This window comes from Cottoperca gobio, unplaced genomic scaffold (assembly GCF_900634415.1).
Source record: "Cottoperca gobio unplaced genomic scaffold, fCotGob3.1 fCotGob3_245arrow_ctg1, whole genome shotgun sequence".
In the NCBI taxonomy this organism is placed as follows: Eukaryota; Metazoa; Chordata; class Actinopteri; order Perciformes; family Bovichtidae; genus Cottoperca; species Cottoperca gobio.
The window spans coordinates 18,284-43,749 of NW_021166869.1; the positions used below are offsets into that span (position 1 = coordinate 18,284).

At 43.2% G+C, this 25,466-nt stretch overlaps 1 protein-coding gene across 1 annotated transcript in view; it reads right to left on the reverse strand.

Moving 5' to 3' along the window:
- The window catches only part of LOC115005064 (A kinase (PRKA) anchor protein 6), a 62,312-nt gene that overhangs the window by 12,276 nt on the left and 24,570 nt on the right, over positions 1–25,466 (reverse strand). Inside the window, 8 exon segments of the mRNA XM_029426864.1 lie at positions 11,311–11,571; positions 11,683–11,841; positions 11,976–12,110; positions 12,542–12,895; positions 13,184–13,664; positions 13,666–13,811; positions 13,907–14,048; positions 14,359–14,468. Coding sequence (XP_029282724.1) covers positions 11,311–11,571; positions 11,683–11,841; positions 11,976–12,110; positions 12,542–12,895; positions 13,184–13,664; positions 13,666–13,811; positions 13,907–14,048; positions 14,359–14,468 — 1,788 coding nt within the window.

Consider the following 25,466-nt stretch of genomic DNA (forward strand, 5'->3'; position numbering starts at 1 on the left):
GAGGAGAAGAGAGAGGAGAGAGGAGAGAGGAGAGAGGAGAGATGAGAGGAGAGGAGAGGAGAGGAGAGGAGAGGAGAGGAGAGGAGAGGAGAAGAGAGAGGAGAGAGAGGAGAGGAGAGGAGAGGAGAGATGAGAGAAGAGGAGAGAGGAGAGGAGATGAGAGAAGAGGAGAGAGGAGAAGAGAGAGGAGAGAGGAGAGATGAGAGGAGAGGAGAGGAGAGGAGAGGAGAGGAGAGGAGAGGAGAGAGGAGAAGAGAGAGGAGAGAGAGGAGAGGAGAGGAGAGGAGAGGAGAGGAGAGGAGAGAGGAGAGGAGAGGAGAGGAGAGAGGAGAAGAGAGAGGAGAAGAGAAGAGAGGAGAAGAGAAGAGAAGAGAAGAGAAGAGAGGAGAGGAGAGAGGACAGAGGAGGAGAGAGGAGAGGAGAGAGAGGAGAGGGTGAGTGGCTGGACGGTTGTTTTAGAGATGATTTCAGAAGAATTAATTCAAGGACAGAGAGAGAACAAAAACAAGACCCGCAGGACGTTACAGGTAAACACACATTAGGACAAATACAGAGGGATGAGGAAAAAGGAAGCCAAAGATAGTGGGGAGGGAAATAAAGGAGAATAGTAAAGAGAGAGAGAGAGAGAGAGAGAGAGAGAGAGAGAGAGAGAGAGAGAGAGAGAGAGAGAGAGAGAGAGAGAGAGAGAGAGACATAATAAAAAGAGAAAATGAAAAATAGATGATTAAAGACACAAAGTCAAAGAAAACTCCAACAAGAGACAGTGAGACAGGCAGGGAGGTGAAATCCATATCAGAAATAGAGAAACACAAATACAAAAGGAAAAGAGCAGTAAAAGTAGCGGCGGTGAAATTAACAGTAGTAGAAAAATAGAAAAAGAAAGATATTCATGCAAAGTAGAGACGGAAAGTGCAACAAGATGGAGAGATAACAAGAGAGGAGAGAAGAAGAAAATAACCAGGAGGAAAAAGAAAGAGATACAAAAGAGAGTTGTATAAATGACACCAGGGAGCTGAACATGTATGTCTCCATCACTGGCAGGTTGCCCTTCGTAATAGCAAACAGACGGACAGAGAAGAAAAAGAAGAAGAAGAAGAAGAAGAGAGGGAAAACAACAGAGGCAGAGAAGAAGAAGAGCGCTCGTTGCTTGGTGTGCAGTTACTGCCATCTACTGGCCGAGAGGAGGATTTATGAGCTCAGAGCTGAAACATCTCCACCTGAAACTCACTGATGTGACTCAGAAACACATCTTATATCACGTTTAATTGCAAAAGAGAAACCTTTAAGATAAATTGCTGATTTATCTTTGCTGTAAAATGTTGGAAGAATAACTAGAAGTTGAGGAGAATGTAGTCTCTGATCCAGTATTGATTTCTGCCGTTAACCCCACTTCACCCCCGAAGAGCAGCAGAGGAGACCGCTTAAAGGAGGAGTTTAAAGATTCAATCATGAAGGAGAGACGCGGATAAAGAAGAATAAATAAATGAATAAGAGTTAGAACTGACATTCTTTAAAGGGAGATGGGGGTGAAAGGAGGAGTTAACACTCGAAGAGAAGATCAGATAAAGAGAAGAAAGAAGTGTTTAAAGTTATTTTAGAGACAAAACAAAAGGGAGGAGAAAGATTAAAGATGTTTAACAGGAGCAGGAGGTTCTGTGTCTGCACACATAAAGCTTTCTTCACAACCGATGTCTCTCAGCGTCCTGAGAAGCTGAACCTGCAGGTCAAAATGTCCAGTGTGAACATTAAGAATGTAAAAACAAGACGTTGTGGTTTTAGCAGCTGACAAAAAGACTAAAGAAGCTTGTTGAAAAAAAATCAAAAATGGGGAGAAATGTCTTAAAAATAAGATGAAATGGTTGAATGCTATTAAAACAACGCATAATAGCTATTTGTATTCATTAAACGCAAACGGACAACGGGTTCAAAACCGGAAAAAATACTAAATAAAGCAGCTTCACGTTAAAAATCAATGTTTCACTGACGCTGTTAGCCGGACGCCGAGCCGAGCCGCCGCTAACGTTTGGTTAGATTGTTTCTCTGATGAAGTAAAATCCAGACGTCAGAGGACAGAAATCCGATTCATTTATATAGTTAAAAACGTACAATTATTGTAAACTGGATAAAAGATCTAATTTCGACAGCTAACGCTTGAGCAAAGGGATTTTGACGCCATTGACAGCCAACTCAAAAGATCATTTAAATAAAGGATTTTTCTAGGTTTGAAAATAGAAACGTTTTGGATAATAAAAATACATAACTAATCGTTTTTATACATTTTAATGCGATGTGAAAAATTAAAGGTATTGTAAATCTTGATAGTTCTTGTATGAGCGGTTTAACAAATCTTTAAAGTAAAGTGAATAAAACTGAGCATCTTCTTGTGTATTCCAGCGGTCTGTGGCTTCAGCTGGAGCACTGCAGGCAGAGACACCTCCACAGAGAGGAGCACTACCAACACAACCACACAAAGGTCAGCGTGGAGCTGCATCCTGAATGTTATGTGGTCCGGATGCAACACAGAGAGACACAGAGAGACACAGAGACACACAGAGACACACAGAGACACACAGAGACACACAGAGAGGCAATTTACATTAAAACTGAAGACGTGCTGCAGCGTGAGCTCTGAAATTCTTTTTTTCCCCAGTCAGACCTCAAACATCTCGTCTGAATAACAAGTGTAACTGTGACTGCAGATCATCAAGAAGACAATCGTAATATGTTATACATCCAGTGTTGTTTTCATATCTTTCACTGAGAGCTAAACTAATGGCAGAGCGAAAGAGGCGGCGAGAAGGTAAATCTGATGGAAATGACTCGCCACATGTGTGCATCCATCCTTTCACCTCGCCTACAAATCGCTGTATGAAATCTGTACGCGTGTGTTTCTTCATATGGGGATAGTGTGTCTGTAATGATAAAATGTGTGTGTTTGTGCACACCTTATAAGCTTCAGCGGTGTGTTTGTGTACGGCTATAAAGTGTGTGTGAGATAGAAACCTTGACCGATTGAGCGGCAGTATGTTAATCACAACCGTGACCCTTAAAAAAATAGGGCGAAAAAAAACATCGATATGATTCCGTCCATCTCTCACCACTCGTTATGGAGGAGAGATGGAAATCAAAAGTATTGATGAGACGAGAGGAGAAGGCGAGGAGGAGCAGGAAGAGAGGGGAAGTATAGAAGGAAGAAGAGGAAAGGTGAGGCAAGGAGAGAGAAGAGGAATAGAAAGGAGAGAGAAGGTGGAAGGAAAGGAAAGGAAGGAAAGATTAGAGGAGAGGAATTGAAAGATGATTGAAGGAAAGGAAAGGAAGGAAAGAAAGTTTGAGGACAGGACAGGAAAGAAGACAGAAGAAAATGAAAGAGGGCAGGAATGGAGGAAAGGAAAGGAGAGAGGAGATGGAATCAGAGGAAAGGAAAGCCTAGAAAGATTAGAGGTGAGAAGGGGACAGAAAAGGAAATGAATGGAAAGACGACTGGAGGGAAACAAAGAAGGGAAAAAGGAAAAGAGAGAAGAAGTTAGAGAAGAAGGAAGAATGTTTGAACAAAAGGCAACAGAAGGAGGATGAGGAGCAGAAGAAGAAGAGGGGAAGGAAACTAAATGAAAGTGAAAGAATAAAGGATGAAGAAGTGAGGGTGAGGACATTTAATATGAGTGTGAGAACATGAGACGAGGAGAAACATGGCGACTGAGAGAGAAAAAGAGAAGGACAGGAGGAGGATGCGTGAACTGTGGCGTTGGTTTGGAAATCGACCAGCATGCACTGGGCTGCTTACGCCTGCTTTGATGTCTCTAAACCAGTGAGGCTCCTGAGGGGCAGAAAGGCCTGCTGGGAGCCTCTGCCGCCTGGATAACCGCTCTGATATCTGCTTCATCTCTTCCTCCTGTGGTTCGGCTCTTCACCGCCGGATAATTACCGTTCAGCCGACTTCAGCTTTCTGAAGGTTGACGCTGATCGGTTCGGACTCAAACTCCCAACAGACAATGTTCGGCTTCGGTGATTAATATGTCACCGGCAAAGAGGTCGGAGAAACACAACGTAAAGATAGAACTGCTGTTGGGCTGCAGGTGAAGTGAGAGCAGCAACGAATGCTCATCCGTTTTATAATCTTAACAATTTAATAATGCAGCGCTACGCCGATGAAGCAGCCAGGCTCATCTCAGGGATCCATATGCAGATTGTTTGCTTACATTACATGTTAAAATTATACCATCTGCTAAATAAAGATTCTTTAAGCTTACAATTATTGATGTGCGTATCAGCCTAAACAACTCAGTACGGGTCAGGCTAAAGAAAAGTAACTAAATACATTGAGTGATGTATTCAAGTACATTTATGATTAATACAATATCTACTAACTAGTACGACATATGACTATAATTAAACTACCCAGAAATATATAAAGTTATAACAATGAGAGGTGGCAACATTTGCACATGAACACAATAACGCATCAATAATTATATAATATAATATATAGTATCTTGAAATAATGCATAACGAGTACTTTTGGTACTTCATGTTGATGCTTTTATTTTGTACTTTTACTTAAGTAAGAGTTTGAATGCAGGACTTTTACTTGTAACTGAGTATTTATACACTTTTTAAAAACCTTTTTCAAAGTCAAAGCTGTCTGCTGCAATATTGCCAATTCATACAAATTACATATTACATCATAGGTCTTCAACATGGGGTCCGAGGTACTGCAGGGGGGGGGTCGCAAAATTATTTGTAGATAAAGCAATTTTTAAAAAAAACATTTTTAAACAGACCTCCTCAAGCCTCTTATGTACAATAAGGGGGTTCCTGCACCACACTACACCAGTTTGGGGGTCCTTGGCCTGAAAAACGTTGAAGACCCCTGTATTACATGCTAGCTCTTAGCTGTGAGCTCATGAACGGCTTCAGGCTAACAGAATGAGCTGGTTTGGATGGGAAATGCAAACCATTTTTGGAGGATTGAGGCACCTGGTGAAGGTAAATACCAGACTATACTAAATACTAAATACTAAATATGAATTTCCACAAGTTCCACAAACATGGCGGGGATTGAGGAGAGACAGCTAATTTCCACAGCAGCACGTTATTAGTTTGACTGCGTGAACATGTCACACCAAACATTACACACTGCTGGGCCAAAACGAAAGAACTCAAGGGGAAAAAAGTTTGATTAGAAATTCATTCAAATGATTTTTTAATAGAAAACATGGAACCTGTGTAGCTGGTTCTTTTTGTGTTTAATTTATATTTTTTATTCCTGATTTTAATTTAGTTATTATCTGAAAATCTGCAGAAAGGAAGAAGAGCAAGGTGTGAAGACTAATAAAGAGATGAAAGATGGAGAGAAAGAGAGACAAGGCCGCCTGTCACACATGACTGTGTCCCTGAGATCGTCCCTGGGTTACCCCTCCACCAGCTGTTTGTTGCCGTAGGAATAGAGTTGTCACAAAAGCCCCACAATGTTTACGCTTAACAAATTCATACGTGCACGATATACACATACAACACACACCTGTCTGCTAGCCTGCATGTCTTCCTGACTGTATATTCACAGCGGTAAGACTTCTATTACATTTCTAATCCAAATAAATGAAAGTTTGGACGTCTCTTTACCTTAAAGAGCCGATAACAGAAGCTCATCAGTCTGGCATCTGTGGAGACTTTAAGTGTCCCATATGTGCTGCTTGGAAACTCCTGATTGCAGTAATCAATAAATATATATCTTTATGCGATATGTTGAATTATATGAGCATTGCTCAAGTTTTTACATTTCTATCAGCTAGTACCACCGCGATTAAGTATTTACCTACTCAGTGAATAAAGTTCTCCAGACTTCACTGTCTGCAAACAAATTTACTTTCTGCATCTCAACTTGCCGTCTGTCAGCGTTACCTTCTCCTTAACCTGTTTATCTATAGAAACACAACACAAGATAACAACACCCTTCCGTCTTCTCCTCTCTCTTATTTTCCTATCCTCTCTGCTATCGGTGGGCGTCCCTGCCCCCCCACTGGGCCAATCAGACGAGTGTTGATCCGAGTCTGTTGTCTGTCTGTCTCCCACTGCTCGCAGATAGGACGGCGTGCCGCAGAGCAGCCAAACACACAGACACCTCACACTGAGGACGCCGACGCCGGCCCAGACAGCACATACATTGTGATCACATGACGTGTAGGACACTTATCTAACGGACTGTGTCTGTCTGCTTTTTTTTCTTTAGTTTTGTTTTCGGGACATTTGAATGCACTTCAGGAGCCACATCCCAAACAGCTCAATTAGGAACACTGGCTTTTGCGTATGTATATTTCCTGCGTACGGTCTCATAAAATTTCATGAAACAAGCCTCAGACTTACGTGATGTGGACACAAATTACGCGAGGCGATGATGAGGTGGTCAAGGTCAAAAGGGGAGAAGAAAAGTTGAATAAAATATTCATGTCCAACAGCAAAAGGCAGCGTGAAGAACCGAGAAACAGAAAGGAAAAGTAGAAAACAAGAAATACTTAGCACAGAATAAATGATGCTGATGATGTTTGTTTTACAAAAAGGGTCATTTAACTTGTGAGTCAGACACTGGAAGTTTAGCTTAGTTTTGTTTAGCTCTAACTGATCAGCTGTTAACTTGATGTTTTTCATATTGATGGAAGAAATACATCAAATTAAGGTTTTTTCTGTATCAAAATGTTTTCAGGCTGAAGCACAAGAAGTTCTTATTCTTAATCCTGCCGACGGAGCTCTGATTGGCTCCCGATGCAATGGAGATGAATGGCATTTAATATGTCAAGACCTGGACAGATCAAACTAAAACTATCTGCAGAGTTAGATATCGTTTAAAGACTAACCTCACACCTCTACACATATTTAAACAACAATGGCACTCGGAGAGCGCAGACCTCCGACAAGTTTCATGAAAATTGGGCAAGTAGTTCTTTTGTAATCCTGCTGACGAACAAACGACGCAAAACCATAACCTCCTTGGCGGAGGTAATAAAAAAGATCTTAAATCCAGACGATGTCACGATCTGTTTGTACTGTTTCCTGTTTTATTTAGAAGTTTCACTCCCCCTCGTGTCATGTCTGTTTTACTTCCTGTCCTTGTGTTTTTTTCCCTCTCCCTCTGATTGTTAATGTGTTCCTCCTGTGTCCATTTACCCTGGCCTTGTGTCTTTGTCTTTCGCCCCCAGCTGTGTCTTGTTCCCTCGTTTGGTGTCTGTGTATATATCCCTGTCTGCCCCAGTGTGCCTTGTCGGATCGTCTTTCATACTATGTGCCTGTCACCTGCCTGTCACCTGCCTGTCACCTGCCAGTCACCTGCCAGTCACCTGCCAGTTACATGCCTGTCACCTGCCTGTCACCTGCCTGTCACCTGCCTGTCACCAGCCTGTCACCAGCCTGTCAAATGCCTGTCACCTGCCTGTCACCAGCCTGTCACCTGCCTGTCACCTACCTGTCACCTGCCTGTCACCTGCCTGTCACCAGCTTGTCACCAGCCTGTTACCTGCCGGTTACCTGCCAGTTACCTGCCTGTTACCTGCCCGTTACCTGCCCGTGCTTCCCTGTGTCTACACCGTGTCTACCTGGTTTGTCGGTTCACTATAATTTTGTTACTTTGTATAAATGTTTTCAGATTTGTTTTATTAAAGCTCGCTTTTGTTGTTAATCTTCTGCATGTGGGTCCTCTTCTGTACCACACCATGACAGACGACCTAGACTAGAGTTAACGTGAAGTTGCCTTATACTCGCATCTGAAGCACCGACACACGATTTCCACTTTTTTGGCAAGTAATCAAGTAAGAGTTAAATAAGGTGACTGTACATATAATTTAAAAACTCCAAAAAAGGGGATTTAGTGTTAGCAAGATATTCACTTACTTAACATTTCAGTTCAACAGCTAAATCGAGTCCAGGTCAGAATTCATTTCTGGTCTTCCTCCCAGCAGAACGAGAGTGGTTTGAAAATGCACCTGGATGTTGTGCAGACATAAATAAAAAGGCTGCACCTATTCTGATTTATTCTACTGAAAGCAAATGTAACAGATTTCCTCTCCCATAAAGTTCACATATGAGATTCTCCACTCAAATCAAATCTCCTTGGCTCCAACAACAAATACAACCAAGTCTTTTTCCCTGGAGGAGATGACACTTCCTGGACAGATTTGATTCATTTCTGCTCCAGCAGTGATCTTTCCACAGTCTCTCTTCCCTGGACAGATGATTTTTCCATTCTACTTTATTCTACTGTGTTGTATTCAGTGGAGACTCTCAGCGGAGAGGCAGAATGTCATTCTCCACACACTCTTCTTCTCCTCTCTTCACTTCCTCAATTAGGCAGCTCATCCATCGCCATGATTACATGCTGCTAATTAAGCAGCTAATCAGCTAATTACCCAGGAGCAGAGAGGAACGAGGAGTGTGTGTGAGTGTGTGGTTAACACAATGTGTCATGTGTGAGCCAGCAGAGCATGATTCATGATAGTTTTAATGCGTTTTGTTTTATATTTCAGGATTTTGGGAGTTTTTTTGGGAATGTGTGTTTATTCCTGTAATCCTTTTGGAATTACTATTTTACAAGATAGCAAATAAAGAGTGTTGCCAGCTCAGATGCTCAGTATCTGTAACCTGGATCCATACATATCCAAACTCAATACTTTACATTTTTGGCATTATACTGGGGCTCACATGAACACAGAGCTGAAACACTGAGTGCCAGAGGGGGTCTGAATGATTCAGGGGAGGCTGCACAGGGCCCCGAACGTGCCGGGGATTAGAGATACTTATTGTGTCGGAGACGTTCGGGGCATGCCAAGAGGGCAAGTGCAAAAATTCAAACCGCATCTGACTAATCAGAGACAGAGACACTGCTTTTAAAGCTTGTATTTTGGTTTCTGCTGCTGGTGATGCCTCGTGTTGGTGTTACTGCCAGACGTGACGTCAGAATTTACAGATGAGGAAAACACTATTGACTATGAATGACTTTTTTATTATGATGTATTATAATCATTTTATGATGCAGGTGGATGAAAAAAATCTTGTAAATGTGCAAATTCTACTGAAATATCTGATGAAAAATAATAACAGTTGTCTCAGAAACAGAGAAAATGTGTTTCAGCTCAAAAGGTAATATAATAATAATAATAATAATAATATAATTTTTTTAATTATTCCCACTGGTTCAATAGAAAAATCTCTTTATTTCTAAATATAAAATATGTATAAAATAATTTCCGTCAGAGAAACTTACGACAAAGAATGCACCATTTAAATAAAAATAGTTTTACAGCTGGATTTGTTGGAGAAGGCTCTGACTCCATTCTCCATGCAAAGGATGAATCTTTATTCATGCCAAAGCCACGGAAAATACCTGTTTTGTGATTGGCTGGCAGGTATCCACCAACAGCAGACCGTGAAACTAACTACGAACAAACGTGAGAAATGGATTATAATTGAGCACCTTTTGATTTCCTCGGGTAAGTTTCATCAAGACACAATGAGGTGCTTTGATATTTTAATAAATAATGGATTCATCTCAGCCTGCTCCGTCATTTTCATACATCAGGACGCCTCCAAATGTTTTATCTCTTACTAATTGCAAAGGTGGAGCCATAAAAGAAATACCATCTTGGTTTTGAAAATATCCCCAATATGACTTTAACAGCGCTTTAATGAGGACTTGGAAAATGCAGATATAATTTCCATGTGATTAAACCGTTGAGTTAGATTAGACGCCACACACGCGAACTTCTGTTAGTCACATTTAAAAAGGGATCAAGATATTTCCACAACACGATAAGACAGAGGAAGAGCGGAGGACAGCTTTGACATTTCATCAGTCAAATCATCATTAATTATGAATATTAATGTGGCCGATCTGATTTGAATTTGGGAATACGGAGGACGCAGTTTGATGAGGGGATCAAACTCACGACCTTCCGGGTCACTGATCCCCCCAGTTCCAAGGACGTCCCTTCACAGATTCACAGATTGATCGTGGCATCTCCTCCCCGTCCTCACTGATAATCTTATTACAGCGGCCTGATTCTGTCTGTGGGCTCCTGACCCGGCTAACACCAGATAAGACAGATATGCTGAACTTCATTGATCCCCGAGGGGAAACTGGGATGTAAAATGTTGCAGGGGGAGTAAAGAATATTCGGAATTAGAATATTAAGGCCATAAAGGAGAGAGAGAGAGTGAAATAAAACTGAATAAAATAAAACAATAAAAAAAAATTAGAGGAGGCGGCAAGGCTTCTTTATAGCGCTAATTAAACGAGCAGCCACGAGGAGAACGAATCCCCAGAGCTATTGACATTTCGCCATATTCAATATGACAGATATGACTGATTAGTTCACCGGGCAGCCTCATCAATAATCCGCCTGCCAATCAAACGTGACCTTTAGAAGGGAGGTGATGAATTAAAGGGGCCACGGGACGATCCGATACCAGCCATCCAATCCATCAAGCCGGCTGCGCTGAAGGGAAAGAAGCACCGGCGTCGTGATGATTTTGGTTCGACTTGTCGTCCGTTGTGTGCAGGAATTTGTCTTGTGGTTCTGCTGCAGAAATGATAATAATGCAACTTCTGACAGCCATGTTGGAGGTCCAGGGCTCTGAGGTGAGAGAGAGTCCCTCTTTGGGAAGAGGTTTGTGTTGCAAGATGAGAGTATAAAGTGTGAAACTTTGAGACCCCCTGTCAACACTGGTTTCTTTGACCTTGACAGCGTATGTTTCCTAACTTTAACTTTAAGTATTTTTCTGTGTCAAAAGCCTCGTGGCAATTTAGAACTCAGTCGTGTTATTAAGATTTCAGTCCAGGTGGATTTGGCGTCACCCTATTTACTGAAGGTAACAGAAAATGCGGTTTAGCACGACAGGTCACAGAATACTTCTTTTAATAAGCAACACAGGCAATAATTGGCTTTTTTCCATCTTTCTGTGATCAACCGTGATCTGGTTTTATGTTGCACACGGCGTGAGTTGATTAGCCTGAGAAGTTGGAGGTGAGCGGCCTGTCGCCTGCAGTTCACAGCTCGCTGTGGCTATTGCTTCTTGTTCCATTAATGCAATATTTCAAACTGATCCGCTGTCAAAAAATGCTCGGTTTGCATAAGAAGTAACTTAATATGGATTTGTGTGCGGGAGTTAATAATACTGCAAATATATAACTACCATATTTGAAATAAAGACTACCTCAGAATAAAATGAACCTTCAGGGTAAACAAGCAAGTTTCCTTGAGAAATAAAAACACTGACAGACATATCAACGCAAGGACACAGACATACGGAAAGGAATACTGTGCAAACCTCTATCTTCCTCCAGACGGCGGGGTCTTTGTCCTGATTCTGAATGTCCTCCAGCAGCTGGTGCACCAGGGACACACTTCCACGCATGTCCACCGGGGGAGCTGTCGGCTGCAGGCGACAGTCCGCAGATCTCCGTCCCTCGTCCTCTTCGGACTGCAGGTCACTCAACAGACCAGACTCGATGCTTTCGTCCAATGAGGGAGGGATATCGCTGGAGGAGGTGGAGCTAAAGCGGCTGACCAGGTTTCGTCTGAAAGGAAGCTGAGGGGAAGGAGTACGCGAGAGAACGCCATAAGAACATATTCTGAATCAATCAAATGTTTTTCAGCATTAATGGAGTCAACATTTTGTAAAGATGAATGCTGAATCTACCAGCGGGGGCAGCAGAGAAGGCATGTTGTCCCCGCTCTCCTCTACGCTGCTCATGTTGTCCCCGCTCTCCCCCACCTCCCAGTCGGGGTTGAGCTCCGTCAAATCCCAGTCATCCACATCCTGCAAAGCCTCCTGGGTAGAGTCACAGCCACCGGGCCTCTACAAGACAAAGTGAAAGATTCAACTAAAGCACCAGTAGAATATGAAATTCTTTACATTTGTACATGGTTGTTATTTTTAATGCTGATGATCAGATGCAGGAATAAGAAAGTGAATCCAAATTGTCGACTAACCAGTGGGATGGAGTGAGCCAGACTTTCCAGCTTCTGAGCGAGCATCTCCGTCTTACGGAGCTGAGCGGGGAGGGCCAGGAACTCTTCTGATCCGTACCAGTGGTCCCTGTCTGGGCTGGCTCTTAATGACGAATCCTGCAGGAGGAGAGGGGAGGATATAAACAGTTCACATGGCTTTATCTGATTCAAAGAGTAAAAAAGCACAACGTAAAATGGCTACACCTAGTGTATGTGGAATTATCTGAAGTTCGGTGCTTCGGGTACAGAATGTCGGCTTTGAAATCTTGCTTACTTATTATCAGATTGTTCTTGATTTAAACTCTTATTTTAGTGTTTTAAGGCTGTATTTTATGTTTTGTATTTCTAAAGCGGTGAGCTTCACCAGTCCACACTCTGGGACCCCTGGTGTGGTCACTTGCGAATTGTAATGCAAACTAAAGCTTGTCAAATGTTTCCACTGTCAGAATGAGCTTGTGTGTCTGTCTCAAGAAAAACACACTTCTAATACAACCTGAACTCTCCAAACTTCACCGCACGACTAAACGAACAAACAAACAAACGCTCACCTTCTGCCCATGGCGCTTCACGATCCAGACCGCCATCTTGCTGGGACGCGGCCGGGGGTCTGACTCCTCTCCGGACGCCTCCATGTCTGAGGAGAAGTGCTCCCTCATGGGCGAGGGCAACGAAGAGTCAGAGTCTCCCTCACTGTGTGCATGTGTCTCCTTCTGCGTCCTCTCCATTTGTTTTAATATTTCATCCCGGGACGCCGGGTTTTGGAGAGGCAGGGGGGCGTTGGCGGTTGGTCTGACCCCAGATGAGCTCATCAGGTCAGTCATGGGTATCTGTAGGCTGCCCTGAGAGCCTCCTCCTTGTCTGGAGCTGACATGGTTTCTCTGGAGGTTGCGCCCATTCATGACCTGTTAAGGTAAAGAGAATTCGGGTTGAAGGTGAGAGACTTTTTGAACAAGAACTAACTTGTTAGCTGTTATGTAATCTACCAATAAATCAGTTAATCAGAACGCATGCTGAGATAACCTAGATCCACTGTGATCTAAGGTAGCCTGTTTAAAGCCCATATGCACTAGAGTTCAGCGATCATCCTTAGCCTCAGAGGCTGTGCAGTACGTTTCCTCTAATCATCCTGCATTACTTTATCCAGCTCAGATTTGGTACAGAGCATCACAAAGACCAGTACAAAAACAAACCTGCAGACTCTCGTAGGACTGTGAAACATTTTCTGGATAAACCGAGTCCAGCTCCAACCAGAACTTGGAGCGGTCTGGAGGATCCACGAGAGACGGGGTGCTCTGGCTCAGCTCGGCCTGGAATTGGAGCCCAGAGAGCGGGCTGACTTTCCCCAGACCTCCCCTCGAGTTCTCCACCCTGGTTCCTCCGTCTGAGAACAGAAAGGCTCTCTTGGGAAGTGACGGCTGTGTGGGCGACACGTCAGTGCTGTGGCTCACACCATGCAGATGGCGCTTTGCACTTTCGTTGCATTGCATTGTGGATAATACTGAAGGAGAGTGGTTGTGGTTTGTTGAATCAGCGGCAGTGGCGAGTTCAGATAAACTGTTGTGCAGTTCGTGTTTTGAGAGGCGGAGTTCTTCGTCCTCCTCTGCTCCTGGTTCCAGATTTGGGCCTTGAGTTTGTTCGGGCTCCTCGGAGCCGTCCTCGCCGTCCGGCTCAGTTTCCCGGGGCTCTGACTCGTCGCCCGGGGCTGTAGTCGCTCAACTCGAAGGCAGTGATACCACAGTCTAAAGAGAAGTAGTCCTGGCTGCAGCGAATGGTCAGCTGACCGCAGTCGTCCACCTCCGTCAGAGCGTCCAGGCGGGTCTGGAGAAGAAGAATCAATCATGTTTCACACCATCACTGACCAGGACAAGTGCCTTCAAAAATGTAGTTGAGGTAGCGTATTAGTGTGTCTTTACCTGCTGCTGGTCCTGGCTGAAGGCCTGCAGGATGTCCGTCTGGCGAGTGAAGTTTCCGTTGGAGTCCTGCAGGCCCTGCAGCAGACGCTCCTTCAGAACCAGAACTGAGACTCTCAGCTGGTGCCACAGCAGCTGCACCGTCCTGAACCACACGAGACACAACAGCTTTACGGTGCATGACTGTGATAGACTTATGACTGGAACATTTTATTAATATATGAAACAATAAAGAACAAAAAGTTATACTCTGTGTTTCTCAGAGCATAGAGAAGTAAAGGAGACTCATTGATCCACGTTAGACGAATAAACAGTGACAAGAACCATTTAATTAAAAATGAAACTCTTTAAAGTCTCACAGAAGACAGAACCAGTGCTGGGAAATATATATACGACAGCCTGATAAACACCATTCAAACTGAAAGTAAGTTTTATTTAGTTCTGTGAAGACGCACCTGATGTCAACGATGATGTTGACGGAGTAGGACAGAAGTTTCAGGGAGAACTCTGTCTCCAGCAGGGCATGAATCTGCTCCACATGGTCCGAGATGTCCTCGCAGATGTCCTGAAGTCACACACACACACACACACACACACACACACACAAACAAAAAGATTAACAAAATCACATAATACAAGAGAAAGTCTTAAAGGCTTAACAAGTAACCGAACACATATAAAGCCTGATCACAGCAGAGTGTATAAGAGTATACTTCTATGAGAACTAGTAGAGAACAAAAACATCCTCAGAGTGCGACGGCAGGAAGAAAGCAGAACTGCTGATGTCATCGCTCCGGTTTTAAACATGAGTCAGTTTCATGTGAGTTCAGTTCAGTTCCAGGTTTGTTTAAAAACATGGAGAGCTGGTCGTGTGTCAGCACAGATCAACACCAGCTCCTTACAAACGTATGACCGACTGATATTACTGAACTAAATTAAGATGCTAGAAACCACAGACACACACACACACACACACAGACACACACACACACACACAGACACACACACACAGACAGATACACAGACAGACAGACAGATACACAGACAGACAGACACACACACACAGACAGATACACAGACAGACACACAGACAGACACACACACACACACACACAGACAGACAGACAGACAGACAGACACACACACACACACACACAGACAGATACACAGACAGACAGATACACAGACAGACAGACACACAGACAGACAGACAGACACACAGACAGACAGACAGACAGATACACAGACTGACAGGCAGACAGACAGATACACAGACAGACACACAGACACACACACACACAGACAGATACACAGACAGACAGACAGACACACAGACACACACACACACAGACAGATACACAGACAGACAGATACACAGACAGACAGACACACACACACACACACAGACAGATACACAGACAGACACACAGACAGACACACACACACACACACAGACAGACAGACACACAGACAGACAGACAGACAGACACACACACACACACAGACAGATACACAGACAGACAGATACACAGACAGACACACACACACACACAGACAGATACACAGACAGACAGATACACAGACAGACACACACACACACACACAGACAGATACACAGACAGACAGATACACAGACAGACAGACAGATACACAGACAGACACACAGACAGACAGACAGATACACAGACATACAGACAGACAGACAGATACACACAGACACACACAGACAGACAGACAGACAGATGCACAGACAGACAGACAGACAGACAGACAGACAGACAGACAGACAGACAGACACACACGCAGACAGACAGACAGACAGACAGAGGCACAGACAGACAGACAGACAGATACACAGACAGACACACAGACACACACACACAGACAGACAGACACACAGACAGACACACAGACAGACACACAGACAGACACACAGACAGACATACAGACAGACACACAGACACACAGACACACAGACAGACACACAGACACACACACAGACAGACACACAGACAGATACACAGACAGACACTTAGACAGGCACAGGCACAGACACACAGACAGACAGACAGACAGACGGACTCCAGAAGGGAAGCACTGAGCAAAAACATCAGCAGTTCTACCTTTACATTCAGTTGTCCCACCATCAGGGGAGTAATGGACGGCATTATATATACTACATACTATATATACTACATTTGCATTAATGAGGTGAGCAGAATAACATAACTTCAATTTACAGTAAAAAGCATTTAATTTGATTAATCTAAAATTATTACAAATGACACAAAAACATAGGAACATTTCAGTCTTCAGTATTTAGCCTAGCTTAGCACTGAAATATAGCACAATACACAAAGATATGTGTATGGATTTAAAAAGCAAGATTCATTGTGTTAATTAGTGAGCGTTAGTGGTGTTGGTAGGAGCTTGTTTTGTTACTTTGGACAGAGCTAGACTAGTTGTTTCACACCGCTTCCCGTCTTCATGCTAAGCTAGGCTAACATCCTGACCCTGGCACTGCATCATGCTCTAAACACGAGTATTATAATACTCTCACTTGTTGCACCTTTTCATACCAAACCTGACTTTTATTATTTGTGAAAATTGTGAAAAAGGAAGAAAACAATATTTTACATAACACTGACGTTTAAAAAGACAACAGAACAAAATGACAAACAGTTGGGGCAGCAGAGCCAGTGAGCAGAAAGGACAGCGTGTGCACTTTTACATTACAAATAAATATGAAAATGGAATTAAGCCCGGGCCTTACTGATGATTAATATGTTACTTCTTTGCAAACGAACAGTACAGATCCAGACTAAAATTAGATGACCTTTTAAAAAGCAGCTGAACCGGACTTTCAACCCTCGGCAGATACTTTATATCTACCTCCTGCCCGCTGAGTCACTGAGCGGCTCCATGGAGACCAGCCTGGACAACACAACACCTCCCTCTCTGCAGCGATCCGGATTAAAACATCGCCTGGCATGTGAGAATGTAGGTCACACACACTGCCAGCTTGGCTCATGCTAGCTTGGCTAACAGTGTGACCTGCTGAGCACTGTTCCCAAATACATTTGTCACTACTGTAAGTGAGGCCGCCGCCCTGCTGGAACATGCTGCCTGCATGTAGTCAGAGTAGGCAGGTAAATGCTGAGACGGCTGCAGAGCACACAGAGCGTTGCATGTCGCCCGTACGAGCGCCGTGTTCAGCATACAGGTGTAACACCCAAAATCATGCAACTATAATGCATCAGTGGAACAGTAGAGACTCATTTAACAGTGAGTCCAACAGATCAGCCGAGCAAACAAGACGACGGGTTTAATCTCAGGTTTCTGTTTTCTATAAAGCAGATATTAAAACCAAACTTTAGTGCGTTCCCGGACAAGAATGGTTCTCATTGGTAGATGGTGACCGTGTATCTGTCCTTGTGCAGCTGCGTCCCTGAAGATTTTATTGAGAGTTCATCACTTCGCTCTCGATTAGGAAATCTGAAGTGGTGTGTGTTTTATGCAGCGCTTTCATCTCACAACCGAACCCCCTTGCCTCATCAGAAACACTCCGCCAGGAGATCAAGAACGGCCTCAAGAGGAAGGAGTGCCGTGAGAGGATCTCACAGTTAACACACTGTCCAGGAAACACACACACACACACGCACGCACACACACTTTTCTGTAACTAACTGATACAGTAACTGTACCCCCCTACACACACACACACAGCTTGAGTAAAGTAAAACATACATATGCTGTATGTACACAAATTATTATATACAAAAGTAAAACAAACACACATACACACACACACACACACACACTCTCTCAGTTTCTTCATCAAAGCGTTGTCATGCCGTTCTACAACAGTGGTGAAAATGTCACCGGTGTCTTTCAGATGCTTCAATAATTCACAAATAGCTTTAATATGCTAATACACACACACACACACACACACACACACACACACACACACCTCAACAGAGGGCCCTTCTGATTGAATTAACACCAAGTCTGTCGTTTCCATCTGAAGTCATTTGTTAGAAGATCTTCAGTCCAGTCAGACTGCTGGGAGCTAATGAGACCCTCTGTGTGTGTGTGTGTGTGTGTGTGTGTGTGTGTGTGTGTGTGTGTGTGTGTGTGTGTGTGTGTGTGTGTGTGTGTGTGTGTGTGTGTGTGTGTGATTTTGACACATTTGGTTTTCTTATCTGTAAATGGACGCTCAATTAAATATATAGAAAATGTTATATTACAACAAGTATCAATATGTCAGTATATAAAGTTAAATAAAACCAGTGATAGAGGAGTTCATCCTCATTGCCCCCCAAACGATCATGTTGCATGGGGCACGGGGTTTGTCACAGGAGCCAATAAGTGAAGCAGAAGGATAGTTTGACAGCCCTGTGTGAGAGGATCGACACTGAAGTCGTGTTTTTAGCCACATTGTTGTCATAATACAAGAGTTTCCAACATAAATCTGCAGATGGACAGCAGAGAAGTGGATTATGTTGCAGGATTATGTTGTGGTTTGATAGTTTTGACGTTTGGATACTGTTTTGGCATGAAAGCGTGTTACTATCAGAATCATTTGAAATGGTCAAAGCATCAAGTAATTCAGTTCAGTTTTTGCACATGTGTAAAATATAAATATAATGTAAATATATATATATATATATATATATATATATATATATATATATATATATAGAATTAAATTGAGCTGATTTTGCTGAGCTGACATGCTGTCTCTCTCACACACATTTCATTGTACTGTTGACCCTGTGTTAACTTGCATAATTATGACAAATAAAACTTGAAACTTGAATAAGGTGACAGGTTTCACGTGCAGCCACCTGAACATGTCGCCACCATTTACGACAGAAACAGGATAAAAACTTCAGGGACAATTTCACATTGAATTTGATCGACTGAAAGTTGATTAACTTTGAAGGGCTTGTTTGCCCAGAGCATGTGTCTATATAAACCCTGGTGTGTGTGTGTGTGCGTGTGTGTGTGTAATTTGTAATAACACATGTATACATGCTTGCTAACTCTGGATGTGTGTGTGCTCATGAAAGTACACATTTACAACACCATGTTCATTTACAAAAAAAAATACACACTCAATCTTTCAATATCACACACACACACACACACACACACACACACACACACACACACACACTTTTTCTCGCACCCCAGTCACGTAGCGTCAAGACATGACCTGTCAATCACAGACTCCATACATCCAGCAGGGTTTCTAATTGCCTAAAATCAATCTGAAGCAAGTCGACTCAGGCTTCAGCTCCAATCCCAGCTCACCCGCATCACTGCCGACATCAAGGGCATCAGAGCGGCTGCGTTCAAACCGCCTGCGACAGCTCCGCCTCATCCGCACCCATTCGATCTAATAACCTTCAACTCCTCCACTGCAGCCCATCAGCGCAGCGTGTTTTACCTTGGAGATCAAATACTCTGTGCTCCTTCTCCCCCCTGGAGTATTCAAATTAAGCGGCTTCAAAGACGACCGAGACCCGCTGCTACGATACAAAGACTTGTTACAGTAATTTTTTCAAAGTGGTAGCTTCTGCAAAAAGACTTCAAGCTTGGGCTTTTCGTCTGAGGTTTTGTTCGCGGCCGGCATGTTCTGAACTCTGCAGTGGTTCCTCTGCTGCTGGACATTTAAGCAACTTGAACTCTGTTGGAACCAAAGAGCAACTTACGCTGCGTCCACACACACAGATCTCCTGCCAGTCTCGTGCCTCTAATGAAGCTGTAGCTCTGTGTTCTCTTCACCCACAACACAGCAAAGTGTCACCTGCTGAAGTTCTCCGACGACTCTGCTATTGTCGGCCTCATCTCTGATGGGGATGACAGGGAGTACAGAGAGCTGGCACAGGACTTTGTCCTCTGGTGCCAGAGGAACCACCTCCTGCTCAACGCAGGGACGACCAGGGAGCTGGTGGTGGACTAAGAGCTAGCAAGACTAAGCGACATTGCCGTCCTGTTTCTGCACTGGAAGAATAATGAAGTAAATGCTGATTTGTTGAGCAGGAGAGGATGTTCTGCAGCTTTGAGCAACACAGAACTAAAATGAAACAAAAGGCAGAAGCACACTAAATCAAAGGGCATGAAAAGATAATCAATATCGTCCGAACAGGATCAGCTGGTAGTGTTCCTGTGTGTTCTTCTTCTTTGGTCATTTACATAGCCACATGGTGAACACACTTCATTATTGTGTTGTTTTATGAAAACCCCAGAACCTTTGCACGGTGGAAAACTGCACATGTGGGGGAAGGCGGGTTTAAAGCTGCACATTACTGTACAGTGCTGAATTATAAAGTATATCCTGCCTACACTTCCCTGTTGCTATTGGAGGTCAAACAATAAAAGCAAAACCCTGTCAAATCAGATTTTGAAAGAGAATAGTCTCCAATCCAATATTCAAAACACTTAATCGTGTAACAAACGTCACTTTGTGTGAAGCATTTTAAAACATGAATCTCTTTAGAAGTGTCCTCCATGTGTCCGCCTCTCACTTCCTGTGTGTGTGGTACTGAAGTTAAACTGCAGCACCTAAACACTGTCAACCTTTCATGGGATTAAAGTTTTAATAAGTCGCTCAGCAGACCCAAAGTTGCAGTCACAAGTTAAACCAGACTTCATTCATGCTGCTGGGTAACTAACCAGCTTTGATTTATACTCTTCTGTATCGAGGCGAGAGGGAACGCCAACACACCAAGCAGGTTTCTTACCTTTCCACAGCGTTATTTCAGAGAGATGATTAACTGGAAAGCGTTCTAAAATTCACAAATATGAATCCTTGAAGTCCAAATGATAACGCGACAAAGAAAAGTCCGAATGTTAAAGTTTGTCTGCACTTAAGACAGCGAGTGTTTTCACTGTCGAGCGCTGCAAACACACACTTCTGCTGCCATGTGGGCAATGGTGGCAGACTGACGCTCCAGCTGAGTGAGTGTGTGAGTGTGTGTGTGTGTGTGTGTGTGTGTGTGTGTGTGTGTGTGTGTGTGTGTGTGTGTGTGTGTGTGTGTGTGTGTTGACCTGCTTCTTGCGAGGGGGTGTTGGTGTTGGGGAGAGGAGTCGTGACAACAGTTGGAGAGGTTATTTTTGGACCACTCTCAACCAACCCCCTCAACACACACTCACACACACACACACACACCTTCGACACACACAAGTATTTAGCAGACACACACACATACAACGTTCTGAAGATGCAGACCTGCACCCTTTACATTGACTGCCGTGAGATGAATGTCCGTGCGATAGATTCATCACTTCAATGACTTTGCACAGAGAAAGAGTCACTTTTAAGAATCAGATCAGTCGAGAAGAACAGCGTTTCCTTTTGCGGCGCGACGGTGGAAGAAGAGGTTTAGTAATGATGTAATGTAGTAATAATGGTTTGAATTTTCATTCATAAACTAAATGAATATCCAGCAAAAAACACTTTAAATACAAACAGGAGTTACACGAGAACGTGACATCCTGGTATTTCACATACAAGATTCATTCAAAAAACTTTATTGTCCATCGGTTGTGTCTGAATACAAGAACAAACATGTTACAAGTCTGGAAAACAGGGATTTCTTATTGTTGCAGACATCATGAACACATCGTCTTCTTGAGACTAGAAGACGAGGAAGAAGATTTGTTCAACACGTGAAAATGTAAATTTACTGTCAGAGTGAATTATACACACACACACACACACACACACACACACACACACACACACACACACACACACACACACACAGACACACACACACACACACACACACACACACACACACACACACACACACACACAGACACACACACACACAGACACACGTACACACACACACAGACACACACACACACACACACAGGCTTTGCTTTAACTTGAACACAAACAACATCCTTTCACACACACACACACACACACACACACACACACACGCACACACACACACATTCTTTGTCTGCAATGCAACAGCTGCCAATTGTAACAGTTGTGAGGAGAGGACAGAGAGACAGAATGAGAGATTAAAGTTATGTCCTGGTACAAAAACAAACGTGTTTCATCATTAAAATTATAATAAATGTTGAATTTTAAAGTGTCAAAGCTTGAAAACAAGCTTCAAATGTTAAACCTCTTCAACGCTCGACCCGTCTTCCTGCTGAACGGAGGTTTTGGGTCCGAGCTGACAGTAAAGACATTTGACAGTGAAGGAGTTGAAAAGTTCAGGTGAACTTAGTGACCAGCGACTCTTGTCCTACTTTCCTTCCCTTCGTCTCCTTCTTCCCTTCCTTCCTTCCTTCCTTGCCCCCTCGTGTCCTTCACATGAATATCTGTCCCTCCTTGTTGAGAGCACATCCCAGAATTCCTGGCGTAGCAACGACGGTGACATCAGTAAACCGAAAATATCCTGACAGCTGGCAGACAGCGGGCTGCTTCTGGCCTGTGTTTAAATAAAGCTCTGTGCGTTTGAATAAGGGACAGTCAGATCAAGTCCACTAAACTGATCACGCGCTCTCTGTAAGGAGTTTCTTTTTCGGGAGATTTCTGTAAAACTGCAAGGTGACGTGCATGACTGTAACATAAACTCATATTTATATCTGTACACTGGGATTTAAGGGTCAGATGTGGGCATCGTCCGTACAGAGCACACAGCTTAACTTACTGCTGCAGACGGGAAGGGGCAAGAGTGAACTGGACCCGGGTTCAAACCCTTTGCTGAAACCTATCCCCCCCCCCTCTCTCTCTCCCTTTCCTGCCTGTCTTCTGCACTATCTAATGTGTTGCTCAGAGAAACACCAGCATCCCTCCTTCTCATGCTCGTGTCATTTGTTTAAATTGCTGATATCATGAGACAGTGATAGAATTGCAACTTACTGCTGCAGTTTCTCCACATGTGAAGTGTGTTGGCTGATAGATTGTCACCACGAAGAACGCTGACACGAGTCATGAATCACGCCGTTTATTACTAACTGAAGCAAACGCACGTTGCCGTTTCAGTTTGTTTGGTTACAAGGAGATCTGGATATTGAGTATGAGCAGTGACAGCACGCATCGATTAAGAGTTTGTCCCAGTGACCGACTGAAGCACCGTCACAAAAATATCCCCCGTGGGCTAAAAAGAGACATCAGTGAAGAGGCGTCGGACTGAAAGCTGCTTATTATATATGATTATATTATAATTACATCATCTCAGAGTAAGGTCTACGGGGCAGATTAAAAAGGCAGTGAAATAGAGTTGACCTTTGACCTTCTGTGTACATGTGTGGCAATAAAAGGTGTTTCGATACCTCCCTTATTTAGTAGGGGTAGCTAAAGTTATATTTAAAACATTTATTATTTCACTTTGAGAAGCAGAAGCAGCAGAAAATGGAAAAACCTACCTCAAAATTATACTTAAATTAAAATGTAATTAGTTGCTTTCCACCGCTGAGACTAGACTATATACTAATATACTATGATATATATATATATATATATATATATATATATATATATATATATATATATATATATGATACAGAATATGGTTTAAAAATAAGAAATATATTTATATATATTTTCTTTTCATTGGATTTATGGTTTTAATAAAACTATGCAGTTTTTGATGACATTAAAAAATATTGCTGCACTTCTGACAACTGAGCGAACGTCAGTGTGTGTGTGTGTGTGTGTGTGTGTGTGTGTGTGTGTGTGTGTGTGTGTGTGTGTGTGTGTGTGTAGCCTCTCCTTCTCAGAGCAGCACAGAACATTTTCCATGCAGCTGTTACGCACCGCCTGCAGCCGGATACTAAGAATGGCTGAAAGCTGGCATACGAACACACACCCCCCCCTCGCACACGCACACGCTACACACTACACACACACACACACACACACACACACACACACATACAGTGGGTGGTTGCATCACTATAATCATGTCCAACAGTCGCTCCGTGGCAAGGTCAGGTTAAAGAAGAATGCCCTGCAGGCAAAGGCATTATAAATATGACAGAGAGGAAGAGAGAGACCCGTGGAGAGAAGGAAAAAAGGAGGATAAAAGAAAAGGAAATACAATTTCAAACAGCAGTCTGGCGATCTGTCCGCTTCCATCTCGCCAAACCCGACGCCGCGCCCGCAATTAAGTCAAATAAAGCTCGGGCCCACTTCGGCCGGGACGTTACCTGTCGAGGTGGCGTACAGTGTGCAGCTGGTGTCAGGGTCCAGGTCTGACGGGCCTGCGGGAGCTCATTATCTAAACACAGATGATACTTTATTATAAAACACAATCAGCTTCTAAAAACTGTTCTGTGTGACTATGTTGTAACCTTAGCAACATACAAAGATCAGCTCGGGTCTGGTCTCCCACCTTTAACAACAATATGAAGCTTCGCTAACACTCTCTATGACGGCCATGTCTGGAACGCACAAACATAATTATGTGTTGTAGTCTGCTTATAGAGATGTATCATTATAAACAATGGGACTTATAATACACAATACACTTATAAATAATTCTAACTATATTTATTCAGCGCTATAAACAGATTAAAACAAACAAAAGTGAGATAAGAGGATGGATACCGACCTCATGTCTGTGTGTGTTAGGTGAAGAGCTGGGGTCAGGAAGTGGTTAGCTTAGCTTAGCATAAGACTGGAAACAGGAGGGAACAGCTAGCCTGGCTCTGAGCCAACCTCTAAAGCTCTGATTAACATGCAGGATCTAGTTAGATTGCTGCTGGTTTGAGGAGGACTTATGTGCTGAAAGCACTGAACAGCTGAGCACAGAGACTTTCCACCGTCCTGTTGCCAGGTTTGGTACCAGAGACCGAAACAAAAACATGGCGCTGCAGCGTTAGACGCTCCTCAGAAGTACTGGGCCGTTAGATACGCAGCTGTAACTCCCTCTAAAAGACACATATTTTCATTTTTACATTACTGGGTTAAATAAATGAGATACAAAATGATTAAGCAGCCTGTCAGACAATCAGCAGACAATATGTTCCATGATCATATAAAGTGTGGACGCCAGTCGGCGCTGTAAGGTTTGAAAAACAAACAAAAAAAGGAAAACTATACGAATAAAACGGTCAAATCAACACCACAATAATCATGTTTATGTTCATTATGTATGTTATGTTCGTTATTTCTTGCTGCAATCCTTTATCTAGAGAACATTTTTCTAATGCACCATCTGCTCTAAATGTGCACGTGAATAACAAAATAAAAACAAGTGTGACGAGGCCTTTTATTGAAACGATATTACCCTACACAGAAGGAGTACGATGATGGCACTGTACCATTTAGTGTTGAGTGGAATGCAGCCGTTAGCTCTCTTATTAAATGCACCCAGTGCTTTTCCTACTGTGCCATGTCAAAATGTCTGTTGTGAAAAAGGTCTAATGTTAATGAATGTTCAGTGTTCCTGACAGTGTTCCTCCACTGTTGGTGTAATACACACATTGCACCACTAGATGGAGCCACCAACCAGAGCGTGAAGATGCTCAAACAGCTTCCACTTGTTCTGTTCCTCACTGCACCACTCAGAATTATTTATAA